Source organism: Trichomycterus rosablanca, chromosome 16, assembly GCF_030014385.1.
Source record: "Trichomycterus rosablanca isolate fTriRos1 chromosome 16, fTriRos1.hap1, whole genome shotgun sequence".
Classification (NCBI taxonomy): Eukaryota; Metazoa; Chordata; class Actinopteri; order Siluriformes; family Trichomycteridae; genus Trichomycterus; species Trichomycterus rosablanca.
In genome coordinates, this window is record NC_086003.1 from 16,746,763 (window position 1) to 16,770,388 (window position 23,626).

Here is a 23,626-nt window from a genome sequence, read left to right on the forward strand (position 1 = left end):
AGACTAATTATAGCACACTCATAAAAATTATAAAAATAATAGAGTAAATGTGTATGTATGTGTGTATATATATTTATATGTGTGTGTATATTTAAAATTATATGTTTGTGTGTGTGTTAGAGTGTAATCTTAAATGCAGTGCATTATATTATCGGCTTTACTGAATCTTTTACACAGATTCCCAAAATCGCTTGCGGTGCACTCACTGCGTATTTTGACTACATGTATTGTAATATATTTTGGTCTTTTAGTTATTTTTATATTTTACTTAACGAAAATATTGTCGTGTTTTTACTTTCACTATCGCGGCACTTTACCGCTAGCATTAGCCCCTTGCTACTGTAGAGGGTCGGCTCACCTAGCCGCTGTCCGGTGGGGATGCTGCGGGTCTTTTGCTGTGCGGTGGTGGAGGTGTGGGAATAAAGGCACACGACAGGGTCGAGTCACTTTAACTGTTTAGTCAGGACTTAAGTGAGCGTTACAACACTTTACACCGCCGAGCTCCAGAACCCGAACTTTCATTCTGGGGACATCCGGCGAGTCTCATATACAAAACTAAACTTACGGCAGAACGTCCGAACGCACATGTATAAACCTGGTGCTGCATTCTGATTGGCTGAGCTGAATGTCGCTCACATATCACAGCTACAATAATGTCCCGCCCTTCACTATCTCTGATTGGTTTAGACCATGATATTGGCCTAATGTGTGTCTGTTGTTTTTTTTTTTTCCTCGGACGCCTGGTCGCACCGGTGCGACCTGAGATTTTTTTTAGTCGCACCATTGAGAAATTAGGTCGCATGTGCGACCAAATTGGTCGCACTCTAGAGCCCTGTTAAGGGTACACATTTCTGAACGAAGGGTGTCAAGTTTCAAAGATTTCATCGAGTTACAAGGTACCACTGTATATGCCAAATTCTGATCTTAAATTTAAGCTTCAGCAGCTTTAAGTAGAAGAAACATGTTTATAATCTTCATATTTTAGTTTTGATGAGCCTTTGAAAACCCTGTGTGATCACTTTTGTGTTTTCAGCTGTTTTTTAAACCAGTTTGGTCATTCTTATATGCCTTCTTTTATCAAAATTATTATTTATTTTAGCCTCATTATTTTAATTAAAAATTAAATAAACAGACTACCTGAAATGAACAAAATTTTAACCTTAAATGAGAATAAGTTAGTATAATTGTGGTTGTATTATTTTTTTTCTATATATTGGTGTCAGTAGTATACAGTGATTTCCCTTGTAGCTTTGCATGCACCTCCTCTTTTGTACTACAGCTTCTCAGTCAAATATGACAATGATGGACAAAGAACTGTTGATCGAACCCTAACCTCAAGCGGGCCGGTTGGGGATACATCAGACCTGGGCATCCGCAGGCCACAATGCCCAGGTCTGATGTATCGGAATGTTAAACCCAAATATCATATGCTGCAGCCAATAACAACAATATGCCAAAGCATTTGCAACACATTATCCATATGTGCTTATTGTAGCAGGCAGGATATGCATTAATTAAATATTAATAATAATGAATATGCAGCTACTTACTTTAGCTATTAACCCCGCTTTGCCAGTTTTGAACGTATTGAGATAGCATTGTATAAAAGTACAAGAATGACAGTATGTATAGAATTTTAACATTTTCGTATCTGTATACCCGTACCTTTAAGTCCACGTGTGTGTTTAATATGTAAGTGGTTCCTAAAAATAAACATAAGCATAGAGCCTTGTCCTTAAACTAACGTTGCTGTTCTCTCCTCTAGTGGCCCTTGGGCGGAACCAGCCCCTAAAGAGGGAGAAGCCCAAATGGAAGAGTGACTACCCAATGACAGACGGCCAGCTGCGGAGCAAGCGCGATGAATTCTGGGACACAGCACCCGCCTTCGATGGCCGAAAGGAGATTTGGGACGCGCTCAAGGCCGCCGCACAGGCCTTTGAGAGCAACGACCACGAGCTTGCGCAGGCCATCATCGATGGAGCCAGCATAACTCTTCCTCATGGTAAATGGAACATCACCTTTAGGAGCAAATTGCAATTCAGCTACTTTGTCAGGCCATTACACAAAGACGTGGAGGAGAAATTGATTCCCACATTTTTAAATCACCTCGTACAGTTTGAAAACCGTGTCGTGATTTATGATAAAGATCGTTAACTTTCTTTTTGTCCAGCCTAAATTATACCTGGAATTGCTCGACTCGGCTTTAAAGCTTTTTAATAAGATTAAACTCGCTCTTACATTGGTTTCAAGGACCCACTTACTTTTTTTGCTGTCTTCGTCTTCTCACGTCTCCAAATCACTTAAGCTTTTGTATTTTTAAATTAAAATGCATTTTATACAAAACTACATGCGAACAGACTGTTGGTTTAAGACTGCTAACTTTATGGAGCACGTTCTAAAGACATAAAAACATGTGAAGTGCCACAATAGGCAGTTTCTGTAGTGTAGTGGTTATCACTTTCGCCTCACACGCAAACGGTCCCGGTTCGGAACCGGGCAGAAACAATGCTTACCCTTTGGGACAGTGGTAGCCTAGTGGGTAGAGCTTTGGGCTATCAACCGGAAGATTGGCGGTTCAAATCCAGGTTCTGCTATGCCACTGTTGGGTCCTTGAGCAAGGCCCTTAACCCTCTCTGCTCCAGGGGCGCCGTACGATGGCTGACCCTGCGCTCTGACCCCAACTTCCAAACAAGCTGGGATATGCGAAGAAAGAATTTCATTGTACTGTACAACCGTATATGTATATATGACAAATAAAGGATATCTTCTCTAATAAGCAGCAGTAGGTGCCCAGTCTTGCCGTACACTAAATGCAAAACACTGATCATGTAAATGCAATCTAACCTTATGATCAGACCACAGCGATTGTAACCTGTTAAGTAGAGGCTACTCTTTTGACACTGTACATATTTTTTTACTTTCATCCTCTGGTATTTCAGGTTTAGTTTTTGATCGGCTCCGATTCTATCTCATAAACAAACAATATACCATAGTTCCTTAGGGAGTGCCCCAAGGTTTTGTCCTTGGACCCATCCTATTTATACTACACATCTCTCCTCTAGGCCAAATCATATGTAATCATGACCTTAGGTTTCACTTTCATGTAGATGATATACAGTTCTCCATTAGCACCACACCCCCTATAGTTTCTTCTCAGTAACTGCATGCATTACTGATTGTATCGAATCTCAGCTCTGCCATCCAGCTGGGCTGGGCGGCTATATGAACAACGTTTGGTTGTTCATCCAGTGAGGGAAAGGGACCTCATAACTGATGCAATTATGACCTCTGCTGGCTGATTGATGGCGTCTGCACAGAGTAGAGGAATAATGTGATCAGAGTGTGGCTCTCCATGCACGAGGCTGATCCGCATATGAACTCGGCTCGTGCAGGTGAAAAGATGCAGTCGGGGTGTGTGTCAGTTCGCTCTCCTCAATCTGGGCGGGGGTCAGCACCAGTAGAGAGGAAGCATAACGCAATTGGGTAAAAATTGGACGCGCTAAAAATCAGGAGAACCTACAATTACATGGTTAACCTACAGTATAATTGCTTGAAACTTGATATAGACAAAACTGAAGTCTTGTTAGTTGGCCCAAAAGTGCTGGTTTCTCATTTGTTGAGTCTCACTGTATATGTGGATAGTGTAGACTGCATTTTATTAATTGCCGACATTTCACGCCTCCCTCCGCCTTTTAATGGATCCCTGCTAAACTACTGAACTGGCAACACTTCTTTTAAAATTTAGCTTACTTTTACTAAGCATTCTGCTCACATCATTCCATCCTACATCAGCTTTACTGGTTACTGGTTTCAAAGCCTTTCATGGTCTCATCCTTTTATACCTTAGTGAGCGCCTTCATTCTTACTGTCCCTGCTGCTCCTTTAGATCCTCTGGCACTGGACTCTGGCTGTCCTACATACCAGACTTGCCAGCGGATGTCAGGTCTTTCAGTTCTATTGCTCCCAAAGTCTGGAACTCAGTCCAACAATCTCTTCATGGCAGCTCCTCTATCTCCACCCTCAAAACTTTTTTTTTTTACTGCTTGCTTTTCTTATCCCTCCAGGTCTTATTTTTTCCTCCCCTATTGTTGTTTTGTCTCTAATGTACAAGTCCTTGGGTTTGTAAAAGGCGCTTTAATGAAGAACTGTGGATCTTAAATATGTAGGGGGAAATGGATTAAACATAGTGCATAATTACACAGCTCTGCAAATGCCTAGAGACGTCAATGATCCACATCCTGCCTGCAAGAGAACACAGAAAAACATTGTCATTTCAAAGTTATCAAAAGACGTAAAAGGTTTTAGGATGCGAGTTGCTTCAGGTGACGCAGGTAAACACTGAGCCGTTTAAAGTTGCTCAGCCTCTGGCATCTGATCCTGCAGTCTACTGGAGAATATTAGATTGCAAACACATTAGTCATGCAGATACAGGCGTAATCCTATAACAAGAACACGTGTCTGGAGAACTGTGAGACAGTGTGTGTTAGAAGGGGTTGGGTACAAACTAGGTTTTGGAATTCTAAGCCGACCCAGTGCCTGCTGAGGGTACTCCCACAGTACCAAACTCCAAGTAAAAGAGCAAAATTGGGTGGAGAATCTTGCAGATGTGCAGGGTTAAGGAGGATCCGGTTTCCCCCGGGATCACTGTGACTATACAATAACACACTTTCCAATCCATCGCAGTGCTTTGACCATCCCTCCCTCAGACATAGCCAATCATGTCTGTATGTAGACACCTGTCTGCCAGTGGCACCGCTGGGGATTCGAATCCCGGATCCCAGCGGTAGGTAATAATTATAATTAGTGTGATTGTAGTAAGCGCGTCTTATTATTATTATTATATATTATTATTATTATCAGTCCGCAATTTTTGAGATATCGACGTCGTTTCAACTCTAAATCGTCTGTCCCATTGATAAAACCACAGCTTGTATACAGCTTTTGGATACACGCACCCGTTCACCCGCCATGCCCGTTTTCATATCCAGTTTTTGCCCCATTCACCGCCATTCCTTTTTTGAATTTTTGAGATATCGACGCAGCTCTAGCTCAAAATCGTCTTGCCCGTTGATGACACCACGGCTTGTTTACAGCTTTTGGATATGCGTACCCGTTTACCCGCCGTGCCCGTGTTTATACCCAGTTTGTGCCCCATTCACTTCCATTCATTTTTTTTTTTTTTCGAAATATAGTAGCCGTTCCAACTCTAAATCACCCGTCCCGTTGACAGCACTGCGGCTTGTATATAGCTTTTAAATACATGCACCTGTTCACCTGCCACGCCCGTATTTATGCCCATTTTCTGCCCCATTCACTACCATTCATTTTCTAAATTTTCGAGATATCGTAGCCTTTTCAACTCTAAATCGTCCATCCCGTTGATGACACTGCGGCTTGTGTACAGCTTTTGGATAAGCACACTAGTTCACCCACCACGCCCGTTTTTATACCCATTTTTTGCCCTATTCACTGCCATTCATTTTTTGAATTTTTGAGATATTGACGCAGTTCTAACTCTGAATCGTCTGCCCGTTGATGACACCACGGCTTGTTTACAGCTTTTGGATATGCGTACCCGTTTACCCGCCATGCCCGTATTTATACCCAGTTTTTGCCCCATTCTCATCCATTCATTTTTTTTAAATTTTCCAGATATCGACGCTGTTCCAACTCTAAATTGTTCGACCCATTGATGGCACTGCAGCTTGTATACAGCTTTTCGATATGCACATCCATTCACCCGCCATGCCTATCTATCAAACTTCTGTATTTATGAACAAAAGTATACGGATGCCATCAACAGCATTACCAAAAGTTTTTGGACGCCTACCACTGCTGAGCTGCAATCACACTTGCATTTTCTTCAGGAAATACATCTCTCTTCAGCAAATTACCTTTGTTTTCACTCATAGTTGGTTTACAAATAAATGCGGTAAAAAATACAAAAATAATACAAGTGTTTTCGAATTTGAAGTCAGTCACTCCGCTCACAGTCCACCAGATGTCCGGTGCCACTACGCCACACCATCCATCCCTGGGGAGCAGCGCTACAAAAGCAGAGGCACAGTCTACATAATAAAACACACAGAGCGAGTGTAGATACACCACTCTGGCCTGTCTGCAGTTTGTTTAGGCTGATCGGTTATCTCCTTTCCGAAATCCAATCCTCCCCACAGGCGGAAAGTAACCAGGTGCCTCAGATTTTATTCACCTTATGTCCACACTGATAGGGACCGAGGTAGTTTTGGAGCTTCGGGGACCTATTAGAGCTTCACACAGAGAGCAAACTATAATGTAAAAACAAATTTAAAGCTCACACACGAGATAAAAACAAAAGATGCCTATGAGAATTGCAGGAACAGATGTACTTAATAGGCTCCATCCAGAACTGAACACAGATCTTCTCTAGGTTTACATGCCACCCTGGAACAAAAGACCATAACAGTGAGGCACTTTAGGATAGACTGTTGTGTTGTTCTATAGCCCTGTTATTACACAGTAATTATACGGTAACAGTGCGACACACTTCTGCTTATCTTGGCATTCTGATTTGCCTTAGAAAAAGTCTTTGTGCTGGTGTAAAAAATAATCCAATTATTAAAGCAATACATCTGGAGAAATGTGTTGTTAAATGAAAGGCAGCTATGTCCTGAGAAGATTAACACCAGGATTTGCAGTCCAGCTAAATAGTGTTTTAATTCACTCGTGAAATAACATGCCAGAAATACACCAGTGGATCAAACACACATCAAAGGGAACTCGTTTCAGCTATATTCCTCTGGACGTTAAAAGAGCACAGACTACACAGGGCTTAGAGAAGCCTGTACTGAGCCTGTATTGTTAACAGGCCTAGCAAGGCTAATGGACAATTAAAATTAGGTCAGTTTGTACATTTAATGTCATACTACAATATAGTTACAGGGGTTGGAAAAAATAACTGAAACACCTGTCATTTTAGTGTGGGAGGTTTCATGGCTAAATTGGACCAGTCTGGTGGCCAATCTTCATTAATTGCACATTGCACCAGTAAGAGCAGAGTGTGAAGGTTCAATTAGCAGGGTAAGAGCACAGTTTTGCTCAAAATATTGCAATGCACACAACATTATGGGTGACATACCAGAGTTCAAAAGAGGACAAATTGTTGGTGCACGTCTTGCTGGCGCATCTGTGACCAAGACAGCAAGTCTTTGTGATGTATCAAGAGCCACGGTATCCAGGGTAATGTCAGCATACCACCAAGAAGGACAAACCACATCCAACAGGATTAACTGTGGACGCAAGAGGAAGCTGTCTGAAAGGGATGTTCGGGTGCTAACCCGGATTGTATCCAAAAAACCTAAAACCACGGCTGCCCAAATCACGGCAGAATTAAATGTGCACCTCAACTCTCCTGTTTCCACCAGAACTGTCCGTCGGGAGCTCCACAGGGTCAATATACACGGCCGGGCTGCTATAGCCAAACCTTTGGTCACTCGTGCCAATGCCAAACGTCGGTTTCAATGGTGCAAGGAGCGCAAATCTTGGGCTGTGGACAATGTGAAACATGTATTGTTCTCTGATGAGTCCACCTTTACTGTTTTCCCCACATCCGGGAGAGTTACGGTGTGGAGAAGCCCCAAAGAAGCGTACCACCCAGACTGTTGCATGCCCAGAGTGAAGCATGGGGGTGGATCAGTGATGGTTTGGGCTGCCATATCATGGCATTCCCTTGGCCCAATACTTGTGCTAGATGGGCGCGTCACTGCCAAGGACTACCGAACCATTCTGGAGGACCATGTGCATCCAATGGCGGTGCCGTGTATCAGGATGACAATGCACCAATACACACAGCAAGACTGGTGAAAGATTGGTTTGATGAACATGAAAGTGAAGTTGAACATCTCCCATGGCCTGCACAGTCACCAGATCTAAATATTATTGAGCCACTTTGGGGTGTTTTGGAGAAGCGAGTCAGGAAACGTTTTCCTCCACCAGCATCACGTAGTGACCTGGCCACTATCCTGCAAGAAGAATGGCTTAAAATCCCTCTGACCACTGTGCAGGACTTGTATATGTCATTTCCAAGACGAATTGACGCTGTATTGGCTGCAAAAGGAGGCCCTACACCATACTAATAAATTATTGTGGTCTAAAACCAGGTGTTTCAGTTATTTTGTCCAACCCCTGTATATACGAGGGTTCTTCAGTCTCTCTATTTATTAAGAATTTTAAACAAACAAATTACATCACTTTTCTTCATAGTCACCTTCCGATGCATTTTTTCCAAGAAATGTTTTTGGTTGAGCATGTAGCCACTGATGCACCACTGCTCTCACATTATCATCACATGAAAATCTTCTTCCCCTGAGGGCAGCACAGTGGCTCAGTACATAGCACTGTCGCCTCACAGCAAGAATGTCCTGGGTTTGATCCCCAGGTGGAACGGTCCAGGTCCTTTCTGTGTGGAGTTTGCATGTTCTCCCTGTGTTTGTGTGGGTTTCCTCTGGAGCTCCAGTTTTCTTCCCACAGTCCAAAGACATGCAAGTGAGAAGAATTGGGGATCCAAAATTGTCCATGACTGTGTTTGACATTAAACTTGTGAACTCATAATTCTTGTGTAACGAGTCAATACCGCTTATGTTATGAATGTAACCAAAGTGTGAAAAACATGGCGTTAAAATCCTAATAAAATGACAGCCGCCCAGGTGGCGCAGCGGTAAAACACACCAGCGCACCAGAGCTGACATTTCTAACTCGTCGGTTTGAAACTCAGCTCTGCCATCCGGCTGAACTGGGCGGCTACATGAACAACGACTGGCTTGTTGTTCATACAGGGAGGGAAAAGCTGGATAGGGACCTCATAACTGATGAAATTACGACCTCTGCTGACTGATTGATGGCATCTGCACAGAGTTTAGGGATAATGCGATCAGAGTGTGGCTCTCTATACACAATGCTGATCCGCATATAAACTCAGGTGCAGGTGAAAAGATGCTGCACACGTGTCGGAGGGGGCGTGTGTCAGTTCGCTCTCCTCAATCAAGGCGGGGGTCAGCTGCAGTAGAGAGGAAGCATAACGCAATTGGGTAAAAACTGGCTGCACTAAAAATAGGGGAAAAAAGGTTTAAAAAAAATGCATTAAAAAAATCCTAATAAAATACAATAAATAAATTAATACATATGAAGTACATTGTAGTATTTTCAAACACAGTTTTCTTAAAAAATTGTTTCATTTTGTTTTTAGGGGTGTCCTAACTTTGGCATCCAATTAATCATCCAATTGAAGCTAATTATTTTTTGTTTGATGTTTAATTATTCATACAGATACACAAGTTCAGTATTAAAGCAGTAGGGCGTGCTCACAGGTTGCACATGCACAAATGGAACAACAAGGGTCTGTGGTCAGTGGGTTATTTGCAGAAATTTGAGCAAACCCCTGTATACACTGGAGTTCCCCACTGAGGAAAGTAAACCTTAGCATTTACGTTTATACTGAATGTCAGTGGTCACGATTTCCCTGAGACACGGAGCGAACGGGAAAGAATCAACCGAGGGTGACGACGCCTACTTTTTTTGCTTATTGCTCATTTCAGCCCCAGGTGAGCAGAGATGGTTTTTTAATAGCAGTGAAGGTGTTCTGAGAGTTAGTCAGCTCAAAGGTCAAGCTGTGAGGTCCAACTTCTTTACGTTTGTGTACATTATCTGGTCAAAAGTATTTGGACACACTCTTTTCGAACAGATGTAAATAAAAGTAGTTACATAATAACGTTTAATACATAATAATGTTTAAGTATGTCTGCGCCCTTGTGCACAAAGCAAGGTCTACAAAGATGCAATTGGGCGAGTTTGGTGTGGCGGAGCTCCAAAAGCCTCGACCCCACAGAACATTTACATTACAAGTACGGCATTTAGCAGACACTTTTATCCAATGCGACTTACAATTTGAGCAGCTGAGGGTTGATAGCCTTGCCCGGGGGCCCAAGAGTGGCAACTTAATGGTGGTGGGGCTTGAACCAGCAACCTTTTGATCACCAGTCAAGTACCTCAATCCCCACTATTGCCAAGTTACCACTGTGAGGTCTCTAAGCTTAAATTGCTTGCAGGGTATTTGGTCATAACTGTAAGTCACTGTAAATTTGAACCAGCAACCTTATGATCACCAGTCAACACTTTCGAACACTTTCGGATTGGATACAATTTAAGCAATTGAGGGTTGAGAGCCTTGCCCAGGGGCCCAACAGTGGCAACTTAGCAGTGGTGGGGCTTGAACCAGCAACCTTCTGATCACCAGTCAAGTACCCTAACCGCTGAGCTACCACTGCCACTGCTGTTGAACACTTTCGGAAATAATTGGAACATCAATTGTGACGCATTCCAGAATAGTTTTGTAATAGAATGTCCAAAAAGCTTGTGGACCAGTATCAGTGTCCACATACAGTTAAATCACAGATCAGACTAATGATCAGAAGGTTGTCGGTTCAATCCCGACTATTGCCAAGTTACCACTGTGAGTTCTCTAAGCTTAAATTGCTTGCAGTAGAGATGGAAGGATCGATCGGCCATGTATCGAAATCGGCCGATTTTTAATCAAAATATGCGATCGACGATCGGTCGATATTTCCTAAATTCAGCAGATCCGATCGCGTGATATATAAAGATCACCTCCATGTTAAGCTTAACAGCTCAGTGGATTGATCCAGCTACAAAGCGCCAACCATCGCATCACCATTGGTCAACCATCGCATTTCACAATCTAAAATAACATAATTAACGTTGTGCATCATACATACGATGCAATTTTGCTGATTGAAATATTTACTTTAAAAAGATAATTCAACCCGGTCACATCTGAGTCGATTCTATGAGCATTATATAAATTCGTGGTTCACTTTGGTAAATCGTAAGCGGTTCTTGCTTTTGATGTAGATGAGAACAGAAAACGTTACAGAGCCAATCGGAGGCAAAAGTTTATTAACTACTAAATTCATTAGTTCAGGATCATCTGCTCTGTCTGACAGAAAACTTTTAGCTCCACAGGCAGAACGAGTCTGACTCGGTTACAGATCTGTGGTAATAGCAGTTTATTTAAGCTTTTTAATGAAGCTGTTTAATGTAAGAGAGTCACACAAAATGTTCTGTAGTAGCTGGTGTTTATTTAAAACCACGACATTAATTAATAACAGTAAACACGGAGAGATAACTGAGAAGAGAATCTTACGCTTCGCATAAAATGAACCGACTCCTGAATCACTTATATCGATACTGTGAGCGTCTCTCTTAAAGACACACACGCCGTTGCTTTTGTCACGGTTTATCTTCACTGTGAGCCCTATTTTTAAGGTTTTTTCAGACTGAACTGGATAACATCTAACCTGTGTGTGTGTGTGTGTGTGGTCAGTTAGACTAAAAATGAATTGCTTTAGTCTTAGAAGTTAGTTAGTCTTAGTCTTTAGTCTTGGTTTTTTTTGCATTTGTTTGTTTAAATAGTAAAATAATGTTGATGTTTTACCCTGCCTACTTCTAATTGTCTGATTGTAACATCTAAACATTAACAGCTTATTAGAACTGTACAATTTACTGCTTCTCATAAAGAGTGAGCAGTTGTAGCCTAGTGCTTAAGGTAGACTAGAAGGTCGCTGGTTCAAGCCCCACCACCGCCAGGTTGCTGCTGGCCCTTAACCCTCAATTGCTCGGACTGTATACTGTAACTTTATTGTAAGTCACTTTGGATAAAGGCGTCTGCTAAATGCTGAAAATGTAAATAAAGAGAGAAAATTAATATTGAGCAGAATTTAGTTCACCTTATTGGTCCGGCCCTCTACACCAGTCCCCGTTGCTTATGTGGCCCCTTCGAAAATGTAATTGCCCACCCCTGCTCTATACCGTCGCTTTGGATAAGAGCGTCTGCTATATGCTGAAAATGTAAATGTACTTTCTGGAACATGAGATTAATAACACAGCATAGGAGAAGTGGACTACATGGTCTTGTCGGCCTGTTTTTCAAGTGCATGTTTTAATCAATGCTTTTAGAATGCCGGTCAGAGTTAAAAGGTGTTTGATTTGTCCAGTGTGCCAGTGTTAATAAAAACGTACAGCTTTTCGAACGCAAGCTTTCAACAGATGCCTCCTGTTCTCTATGGGCTCATTGTACATTGTAAGCTATCGTACTTTGTAAAGCATTTTTTGTGCTGTCTGTGGTTTAAACGGAAGACTTAAGAAAGGCTCTCTGGGCCACATGTGATGAACCGCCAGTAATATTCAGCTCGTGTGCCAGCTCGCTTACATTTTTGATCTTCTGTTTGTTCTCAGCCATCTGGTCCGTTTCATTCTTCTCATTGCTGATTTGTGGATCGAAGCCAGTGTATTGTCTCTGAGCTGGAATTACATTACTGGTTTACTGTTCAGACTTCTTGATAGATTTCACATGTTGGCACATCGCTGGTAATGGATTGAGTGCTTCTGAATTATAGAAGGTTGCTGTCAAGTCCTATTTTTGATTAAACCATATATAGCCAGGACTGTGTGAACTCCTCACCATGAGCTTGTTGTGACTACCGATTCCAAAAACATGAGCATGATTCTGAAGCACCCCTCACTGTCCTGGGTATGCGTGCTTTGTGCTCTGTGTTTCCGGGTGAAACCGGACCTGCTCTAACTTTGACCAGAATAAAGCTGTTTGTGAAAATGAACTGAAACATCAAGGTCCATAAACACATTGTTAGACAAATTTGGTGTTGAACTCCAGATCAGCCATAACATTAAAACCACCTCCTTGTTTCTACACTTACTGTCCATTTTATCAGCTCCACTTACCATATAGAAGCACTTTGTAGTTATACAATTACTGATTGTAGTCCATCTGTTTCTCTGCATGCTTTGTTAGCCCTCTTTTCATGCTGTTCTTCAATGGTCAGGACTCTCCCAGGACCACTACAGAGCAGGTGTTATTTGGGTGGTGGATCATTCTCAGCACTGCAGTGACACTGACATGGTGGTGGTGTGTTAGTGTGTGTTGTGCTGGTATGAGTGGATAACACACAGCAGCGCTGATGGAGTTTTTAAACACCTCAATTTCACTGCTGGACTGAGAATAGTCCACCAACCAAAAATATATCCAGCCAACAGCGCCCCATGGGCAGCATCCTGTGACCACTGATGAAGGTCTAGAAGATGACCAACTCAAACAGCAGCAATAGATGAGCGATCATCTCTGACTTTACATCTACAAGGTGGACCAACTAGGTAGGAGTTTCTAATAGAGTGGTCAGTGAGTGGACACGGTATTTAAAAACTCCACTCATACCAGCACAACACACAAACACACCACCACCATGTCAGTGTCACTGCAGTGCTGAGAATGATCCACCACCTAAATAATACCTGCTCTGTAGTGGTCCTGTGGGGGTTCTGTGGGGGTTCTGACAATTGAAAAACAGGGTGAAAGCAGGCTAAAAAAGGTATGTAGAGAAACAGATGGACTACAGTCAGTAATTGTAGAACTACAAAGTGCTTCTATATGGTAAGTGGAGCTGATAAAATGGACAGTGAGTGTAGAAACAGGGAGGTGGTTTTAATGTATTTAATGTATGTTTTGTATTAAATGCCATCAAATTGATTTTGACTCTTGGAGACTAGGTGGATCGTGCTTTTCTAAAGCATCATGTCTTCTGGTTGGGTCTAACTGTATTCACCCATCTTGTTGCTGGCCATCCTCTTTCTCTTTTACCTTAATTCTTCCGAGCATAACTGTCCTTTTCAATGAATTGGGTTTTCTGTTGTGTACAGTGGTGTGTATTCATGTCAGTGTTTACATGAAGAAGCTTCAATCAAATCATCTTTTCTGATGAACTAACTCACATTATTATTGTAGTTACAGTGCCTTGCAAAAGTATTCAGCCCCCTTGAACTTTTCAACCTTTTGCCACATTTCAGGCTTCAAACATAACGATATGAAATTGTAATTTTTTGTGAAGAATCAACAACAAGTGGGACACAATCGTGAAGTGGAACGAAATTTATTGGATATTTTAAACTTTTTTTAGAAATAAAAAACTGAAAAGTGGGGCGTGCAATATTATTCAGCCCCCTTGCGTTAATACTTTGTAGCGCCACCTTTTGCTGCGATTACAGCTGCAAGTCGCTTGGGGTATGTCTCTATCAGTTTTGCACATCGAGAGACAGAAATTTTTGCCCATTCTTCCTTGCAAAACAGTTCGAGCTGCAAAACAGCAGTTTTCAGCTCTTTCCACAGATTCTCGATGGGATTCAGGTCTGGACTTTGACTTGGCCATTCTAACACCTGGATACGTTTATTTGTGAACCATTCCATTGTAGATTTTGCTTTATGTTTTGGTTCATTGTCTTGTTGGAAGATAAATCTCCGTCCCAGTCTCAGGTCTTTTGCAGACTGCAACAGGTTTTCTTCCAGAATGGTCCTGTATTTGGCTCCATCCATCTTCCCATCAATTTTAACCATCTTCCCTGTCCCTGCTGAAGAAAAGCAGGCCCAAACCATGATGCTGCCACCACCATGTTTGACAGTGGGGATGGTGTGTTCAGGGTGATGAGCTGTGTTGCTTTTACGCCAAACATAACGTTTTGCATTGTGGCCAAAAAGTTCGATTTTGGTTTCATCTGACCAGAGCACCTTCTTCCACATGTTTGGTGTGTCTCCCAGGTGACTTTTTATAGATATCTTTGAGAAATGGCTTTCTTCTTGCCACTATTCTATAAAGGCCAGATTTGTGCAGTGTACGACTGATTGTGTCCTATGGACAGAGTCTCCCACCTCAGCTGTAGATCTCTGCAGTTCATTCAGAGTGATCATGGGCCTCTTGGCTGCATCTCTGATCAGTCTTCTCCTTGTTTGAGCTGAAAGTTTAGAGGGACGGCCGGGTCTTGGTAGATTTGCAGTGGTCTGATACTCCCTTCATTTCAATATGATCGCTTGCACAGTGCTCCTTGAGATGTTTAAAGCTTGGGAAATCTTTTTGTATCCAAATCCGGCTTTAAACTTCTCCACAACAGTATCTTGGACCTGCCTGGTGTGTTCCTTGGTCTTCATGATGCTCTCTGCGCTTTAAACAGAACTCTGAGACTGTCACAGAGCAGGTGCATTTATACGGAGACTTGATTACACACAGGTGGATTCTATTTATCACCATCAGTCATTTAGGTCAACATTGGATCATTCAGAGATCCTCACTGAACTTCTGGAGTGAGTTTGCTGCACTGAAAGTAAAGGGGCTGAATAATATTGCACGCCCCACTTTTTAGTTTTTTATTTCTAAAAAAAGTTTAAAATATCCAATAAATTTCGTTCCACTTCACGATTGTGTCCCACTTGTTGTTGATTCTTCACAAAAAATTACAATTTCATATCGTTATGTTTAAAGCCTGAAATGTGGCAAAAGGTTGAAAAGTTCAAGGGGGCTGAATACTTTTGCAAGGCACTGTACATTTGCATTAATTTGTATTCTGACTCTTGGGGACTAGATGGATAGGGTTTTCCAAAGCACCTCTGTCTTCTGTTTGGGTCTTCAGGCTTCTTAATGGCTTGTTCATTGTTTTTCTAACTGCATCCACCCATCTTGTCGCTGGCCATCCTCCTTTGTTTTGTCTTTTACAATGAATTGGTTCTTCTCATAATGTTTCCAAAGTTTGAGAGCTTTATTGTGGTTAATCTGGGCTTTGATTTGGTAGGTAGAGGATTCATTTGCTTGTGTTCTTCGTCGTCCAGGGTACTCTCTTACACACGGATGGTGCTGAACGTCTGATTATTTATGGACTCATTATTCATGGGACTGATGGAATAATCAATAGAAGTATGATGAGTATATAAACCGTCGGATCAGATTACTCATTTAGTCCAAATCAGTGTGTGCATTCTGCATGTGTGTGCATTCTGCATGTCTAAAGGCGTATACAGTGTGGGGAAAAATATTCTATAAAAAAATCAGATTACACAATTTAAAAGATAATAAAATAGATCAAGGCTGTGTAACCAAGTGTACTGAAATACTCTGTGTACGTCTGTTTGGGACATTTTGCCCATCTACAGGTACAAAGTAAATGGGCTGTGAGCTGAGCTTCTGTAATTGCATACAGTTTATAACCTATAAAGTGACGTCAAGAGCCTCTATAATTCTGTGTGTTTATTAGCCTGGCTGGTAATATCTTCCTACACAGACTGTGTGCTGCACTTAAATTTGATGTGTAGTACTCGCTACATCATTTTATTAGCCTTTAGCACACAAACTTCAACTTAGTGCATCAGAAATAAAACACCAGGGTAAAAAAACAAATGGAATATACACTGATCAGCCATAACATTAAAACCACCTCATTCTTTCTACACTAACTGTCCATTTTATCAGCTCCACTTACCATATAGAAGCACTTTGTAGTTCTACAATTACTGACTGTAGTCCATCTGTTACTCTACATACCTTTTTAACCTGCTTTCACCCTGGTCAGGACCCCCACAGAGCAGGTATTATTTAGGTGGTGGATCATTCTCAGTTAGTGTGTGTTGTGCTGGTATGAATGGATCAGACACAGCAGCGCTGCTGGAGTTTTTAAACACTGTGTCCACTCACTGTCCACTCTGTTAGACACTCCTACCTAGTTGGTCCACCTTGTAGATGTAAAGTCAGAGACGATCGCTCATCTATTGCTGCTGTTTGAGTTGGTCATCTTCTAGACCTTCATCAGTGGTCACAGGACGCCGTCCACCGGGCGCTGTTGGCTGGATATATTTTTGGTTGGTGGACTATTCTCAGTCCGGGCAAATTATTCAACATTTGAAGGTGAGCAGGTTTGTTTGGCCAATCAGCATCCGCAAATCAAAGTTTATTCTGATCACGGATTCTGATTAAACTGTTTATACACGCTGCTTTACATGCACCCATGCCTGATGTGTTGTGCTGGTACGAGTGGATCAGACACAGCAGCGCTGCTGGAGTTTTTAAACACCGTGCCCACTCACTGTCCACTCTGTTAGACACTCCTACCTAATTGGTCCACCTTGTAGATGTAAAGTCAGAGACGATCGCTCATCTATTGCTGCTGTTTGAGTTGGTCATCTTCTAGACCTTCATGCACCCATGGAAAAAATTTTAAACATACTAAAGCCACAGCTATTCAACATTACCAGAGCTAAAAGGATGAATAACCTTTGATATCTACACTCCTAAACCACGACTGTGCACGTGCACTCATTGTCATGGTAATGCTGACACCACAAGCTACATCAGGCATGGGTGCATGTAAAGCAGCGTGTACAAACAGTTTAATCAGAATCCGTGATCAGAATAAACTTTGATTTGCTGATGCTGATTGTCCATGTTTGGCCTTTAAACCTGCTCACCTTCAAATGATGAATAATTTGCCCGTTTCGGCAGCACTCTTTTACACTACATTTACATTTAGCAGACGCCATTATCCAAAGTGACTTACAGTACATGTTGTTTAAGCAATTGAGGGTTGAGGGCCTTGCTTAAGGCCCCAACAGCAGCAACCTGGCCATGGTGGGACTTGAACCAGTGACCTCCTGATTACTAGTCTAGTACTTTAACCGCCAGGCTACAACGTCCCTACTAGCTACTGCTGCTTAGATCCAGGTCCGAATCTTAGCAGTGATAGCGGCTGGCCAGGCGTATACACAGATTGGCCATGTCTGAAGGGGAGATAGGCAAAGCTGTCCAGGGTTTCCTGCCTTGTGTCTAGTGTTTTCTAGTGGAGCCAGGCCCACCACCAGTTATATTTACAAAATGTAATTAAGGACATCGACCAGAACATAAAAAAAGTCATTTCTGTACTTTTTTCATTTTTCAAGAGGATGAACAAATCAAAGATTCTTGTTTTACTGCATTTTACAAAATGTCCCAACTTTTTTTTAAATGGGGGTTGTAGACATTTGTTGCATTTTTACTAATAAAAAGTCAGTTTGTTTACCAAAACTTAAACAGCAGAAGTAAAATTAATCAAGTCATACATCGATTGAACTGGGATTTTTTTCGGGGGAAATGAAAACTTCACTGTTTATTGTCCTTTCACTCTACATTCACTGAAATTTTTCAAAAACACCTCCGTCACTATTTATGACCTTTAGCAAATGCTTTAATTCAAAGAAATATACAGCTGTAACTGAATACAATAAGCACATCTGAAGGTTAAGGACCTTGAGCCCAGTGTTTCCCAGTGGAACCAGTGCCAGCACCTGTTGTATTTACAAAATATAATAAACAATATCAAACAGAACACAAAAAAGTCATTTCTTTACTTTTTCCATCAAATAAATGTTCAAGAGGATCAACAAGTTAACAATTGTACAAAATGTCCCAACTTTTTTGAAAATGGGGGTTGTAGAAATTACAATATACTTATGGAATGTTTTGCATTTTACTAATAAAAGGTCATTTTGTTTACTAAAATATTTTTCCTTCATGTAATTAGCCAGTGTTGTTTGGTTTGTAGTACAGTAGTTCCACCATGTAATAAATCTATAGCTAACTATGTGTATTTCTCAAAATAGAAATGATGCATTCCTACATGTTTGATTCACGAGAAACGGTCAACTTTAGGATACATATGTCATACATAAGTCATACATCAATTGAACTGGGAATTTTCCCCCAGTTTTTTGGGGGGAAATGAAAGCTTTTGTTTATTGTCCTGTCACTCTACTTTCACTGAAATTATTCCTCCCACTCTTCAAAAAAACCTTCGTCACTATTTATGACCTTTAGCAGATGCTTTTATCCAAAGAAATATACAGCTGTAACTGAATACAATGTGCACAACTGAAGTTTAAGGACCTTGAGCCCAGTGTTACCCGGTGGAACAAAATACAATCAAGAATATCAGCCAGAGGATAAAAAAGTCATTTCTTTACTTTCTAAAGGTTCAAAAAGATGAACAAATTAAAGATTTTAGTTTTACTGCATTTTACAAAATGTCCCAATTTATTTGAAAATGGGGGTTGTAGAAACAATATACTGATGGAACGTTTTGCATTTTACTATTAAAATTAAACGTTTTACTATTAAAACGTTTTGCGTTTTTTCCTCCATGCAGTTATTCAGTGTTATTTGGTTTGTAGTAGTTACACCATGTAATAAATAAATAGCTAAATATGTGTATTACTCAAAATAAAAATGATGCATTCCTACATGATGTTTGATTCACATGAAACGTTCAACTTTAGTAAGTCATACATCGATTGAACTGGGAAGTTTCCCCCCCAGTTTTTTTGGGAAATGAAAGCTTTACTGTTTATCATCCTTTCACTCTCCTTTCCCTGAAATTATTCCTCCCACTCTTAAAAAAACCTCTGTCACCATTTATGACCTTTAGCAGATGCTTTTATTCAAAGAAATATCCAGCTGTAACTGAATACAATGTGCACAACTTAAAGTAAAGTAAGGGCCAAACAATGTTTAGATCTGAACCAGTGATCTTCAATAGTTAAATAGTCCAGTACCTCGATCCCTGAGCTACTATTATGTTATGTCACCACTTGTGAAACTGCATAATACCTCACATCTACAGTGATCTGTTCTTGAAGAGGTCATTAATGGTTTCTGTTTTGACTTAGGTGATGTTTGCACACACTACACAAGTTCTACAGAACCATTTAAAAGATGTGTCAGTGGTTTTGGTGTAAGAGCTTTTTAGAACTGAAACAGCCAGTCCTACATAATCAGATCCAAACAATAAAACCCCAACAGTTTTAATATTATGTCATTAACCTTCCAACGAGATGAAACTTACCAAACGATGATGACGGTGATGTTTTAATACTGCAGTTTGCAATCTGCTTAACCTTTACCCATTTTACAGCTTTTACTTCCTCACAAGCATGTGGTCCTGTCTTTCATTCTACAATCCAAAATGTCAGAAGTTTATGACCTGTCAAAAGGCAATCTATGGATCTAATGGACACGTTTTTTTTTTTTTTTTTAATCAAAATTTTTTTGCTCAGCTTAGATTAAGAAATGCATTATATATTTCTATTTCCAGTGATTTTCATCAAACTGCTTTATCCAGGTCAGGGCCATCCACCCAAATCCCCCATTTTTACATTTTTAATTTGTCTTTATAAGGTGAAGCAGACATTTAATTGTACTGTGCCTTAAAATTATTCAGTCCCCAGTGACAATCCACATACAGTGGTGTTCAAAAAAATAGCAGTGATTTTAAAAAAGCGAATAAAGCACAAAATCATTATAATAACTTTTATTTCCATAAATGCAAATGCACTGAAAATACTACACTTTCAATTCTAAATCAAAACATTAACAACATTTAGTCAGTTTGTGTTCATCATTTACAGAAAATTAAGAAAAATGAATATTAGGCTGTTCAAAATAATAGCAGTGCCAGCATTTTTCTTTAAAAACTCAAAAAATGTATCTATAACATGAAAAAATGTTTGAGGTTTTACTTTACTTTAATATTTAACTAATAATAACTAATATTTAGTGGCAATTGTTTCCGAGATCTGTGTTGCATGGAGTCGACCAACTTCTGGCACCTCTGAACAGGTATTCCAGTCCAGGATGATTAGACTACATTCCACAGTTCTTCTGCAATTTTGGGTTGTGCCTAAAAAAAAACACGTTTCAGCTATCAGCCCACAAGTTCTCTATGGGATTGAAGTCAGGGGATTGTGCTGGTCACTCTATTACCTCAAACTTGTTTATCTGTAACCAAGATGTTTTGGGTCATTGTCATGTTAAAACACCCATTTTAAGGGCATTTCTTCTTCGACATAGGGCAACATGATCTCCTCAAGTATTCTGATATATTTAAACTGATCCATGATCCCTCGTATGTGATAACTAGGCATAACACCATGGTATGAGAAACATCCCATATCATCATTTTGTACCACCATGCTTTACTGTCTTCACAGTGAACTTTGGCTTGATTTCAGTGCTCGGAGGTCGTCTGACATACTGTCTACGGCCACTAGACCCAAAAAGAACAATTTTGCTTTCACCAGTCCACAAAATGTTGAGCCATTTCTCTTTGGACCAGTCAATGTGTTCTTTGGGAAATTTAAACCCATTCAGGACACGTCTTTTTCTTAACAACGGGACTTTGCAAGGAGTTCTTGCTGGTAAATTGGCTTCACTTAATCATCTTCTGTACTCACTGGTAACTTCAGATGTTCCTTGATCTTTCTGGAGGTGATCATTGACTGAGTATTTGCTATTTTGGCTATTCTTCGATCCAATCGAACAGCAGTTCCACGCTTCCTTCTGCGTCTTTCAGGTTTTGGTCACTTCAAGGCATTTGAGATCATTTTAGCTGAGCAGGCTATAATTTGCTGCACTTCTCTGTATGTTTTTTCTCTCTACAATCAACTATTTAATCAAAGTACGCTGTTCATCAGAACAATGCCTGGAACAACCCATTTTACCCAGTATTTCAAAAGGAAATGTGCTATGACCAACCTGTGCAACATTTGCCCCCCTCCTACCTTAAATAAGGGCCAAAATTGACACTCGTTCTTCTGCAGAATGAATGACTTCACCAATTGAACTCCTCGCTGCTATTATTTTGAACAAGCCCCTTTCAATCAATGCTTCGATTACTCAGAATGAGCGGCATGCATGTCCTAATTGTTGGGTTTGTTTTGTTTTCATTACTCTACTACACTTTCAAGTAAATTTTTTGCTATGTAGAAATATCACTTCTACTAAAAACAGTGATTTATCAGGTCAATGGTGTTGGACTGCTATTTTTTTGAACACTACTGTACATGATTGTCAGAATCTAGGATAAGTGTTAATATGCTAGAAACTGTAATCAGTCACATTTGTTATGCTTATTTAGAATCAGAAAGGATTTTAACCCACATTTTTCTTTAGCAGTGGGCATAAGGAAGCATCAGATGCTTCTTATTTGGTCATATTATCATTTAGAATTAAGGCACCCCAGTAGGCAGCATTTTAAGATATCTAAGAATTTAGACAGCCTTCTTCTCGGGAGCGTAGGATGACATAAAATGCGTCTATGTAGAGAGCTCACACGGTTCAGACACACCCACAGGTAAGTGTGGCTAGGAAGTATATATTTTATTATTGTTCTTTAAAACCAATAGGTCATCTAGCTTATGTCTTTTCCTTTGTGTTTTTTTTTAATCAGGTGCCCTGACAGAGTGCTACGACGAGCTGGGCAACCGCTACCAGCTTCCCGTCTACTGTCTCTCCCCACCCGTCAACATGATCGAGGAGAATAGCGAGACGGAGACGCCCGAGGCGCCCGAAGCACCGCCCAACGAGGGGCACGAGTGCCAGCTACGCCTGCGGCTCTCGACGGGTCGTGACCTTCGCCTGGCCGTGCGCTCGGCAGACAGCATCCTGCTGATGAAGCGCCGCCTTCAGGCGCAGGAGGGTCTGGAAGCCTCCAGCCAGCGCTGGTTCTTCTCAGGACGACCTCTGAGCGACCGCATGAAGCTGCACGAGCTGAACATCTCTAAGGACTACGTGGTGCAGGTCATCGTCAGCCAGCCGCCACCTGTGGAAAATTAGGAGGTGGCCCAGGTGTTTGCAGGACAATATGTGGGAAAGCAGAGTCTCGGAGAATATTCCAACCTGCTTGACCAGGGATATTCAGCCATTGGTTTGATGAAATCCAGCAGGATGGAGGGACAGTTGCTGGGGAAAAGTGAAGAGATTTCTGGGAGGGTTCTGAGACGAACTGCTTCTTTAAGCATGCTGGAAAACAAACGTAAAGATCTATGATGGCCGTAGTCATCTTGCTGGATTATAAAGCTTTCTACCTTACTTTCTTTCTTCTGAGGAGTATATGTCTGCAAGGCAGACCTGAATCCTTCTGCCATACCTCAGCTTTTAACAGATGAAGAGTCAATTTTTACCTTTTTTCCTATTTCTTCTTCTTTTTTCTGTGAAAAATCATTTAAAATCCTAAAAGTAAGCTAATTTTTAGACAAAATTGTACTAAAACGACCATTTTCTTTCGAATTTCTTGGTTACTTGGTCCAATCTTTTCTCAATGACTATACTTTTGCATCAGCTGTGCATTTAAATGACTCCCCTGTCTCTCTGGAACTCTCCTGCACTGTAAACAATCTTGCGTCACAGACATTTTTAGCCACTCTTAAAAAACGGGAACATGTTATTTTGTGCAGTAAATCAGTCATCTAACCTTTAGTTCTGAGCATATGTGATTTGACACAGGGAAAGTGTCACCTAATGCTGGACATGTTTTTATCGGCCTCTATTTTAGATCACACGCAAGACTCCTACCCAAGACGAGAAGGTTTCCATGGCACCGCGTTCTCTCTGGCTAATATTGAGGACGTGCGAGAGCAGTGGTATTTAGAGGGGTGTATTAATGTAGGAGCTGGAACAGAGGGATTTTTTACAGGGGTGGAAGTGTGAATCACTGTGAGGGCTTGTATGGACAGAATGACTTATCCAATCACATTGCTAATGCAGTTCCTCTCCAAATGTAGCTCATGATGAAGATGAGATGAAGAGAGTTCTCACAATTTACTCTTTCTATGTTTTTAAATGGCCTGTTAGGCTTAAGCCGAGTTGCAAAAAATGCAGGCGTATTTTAATGCGACAGAATGTGTTTTGAATTAAAATATGAGCAACGTTTGTACCTGGGT

At 41.0% G+C, this 23,626-nt stretch overlaps 1 protein-coding gene across 1 annotated transcript in view; it reads left to right on the plus strand.

Annotated features, from left to right (window-relative positions):
* Positions 1-23,619, plus strand: part of ubtd2 (ubiquitin domain containing 2) — a 41,404-nt gene extending 17,785 nt beyond the window's left edge. The window contains exons 2-3 of the mRNA XM_063011297.1: positions 1,766-2,002; positions 22,135-23,619. Coding sequence (XP_062867367.1) covers positions 1,766-2,002; positions 22,135-22,520 — 623 coding nt within the window. The 3' untranslated portion in view covers positions 22,521-23,619. The remainder of the gene's footprint in view (positions 1-1,765; positions 2,003-22,134) is intronic.
* The last annotated feature ends 7 nt before the right edge of the window (positions 23,620-23,626 follow it).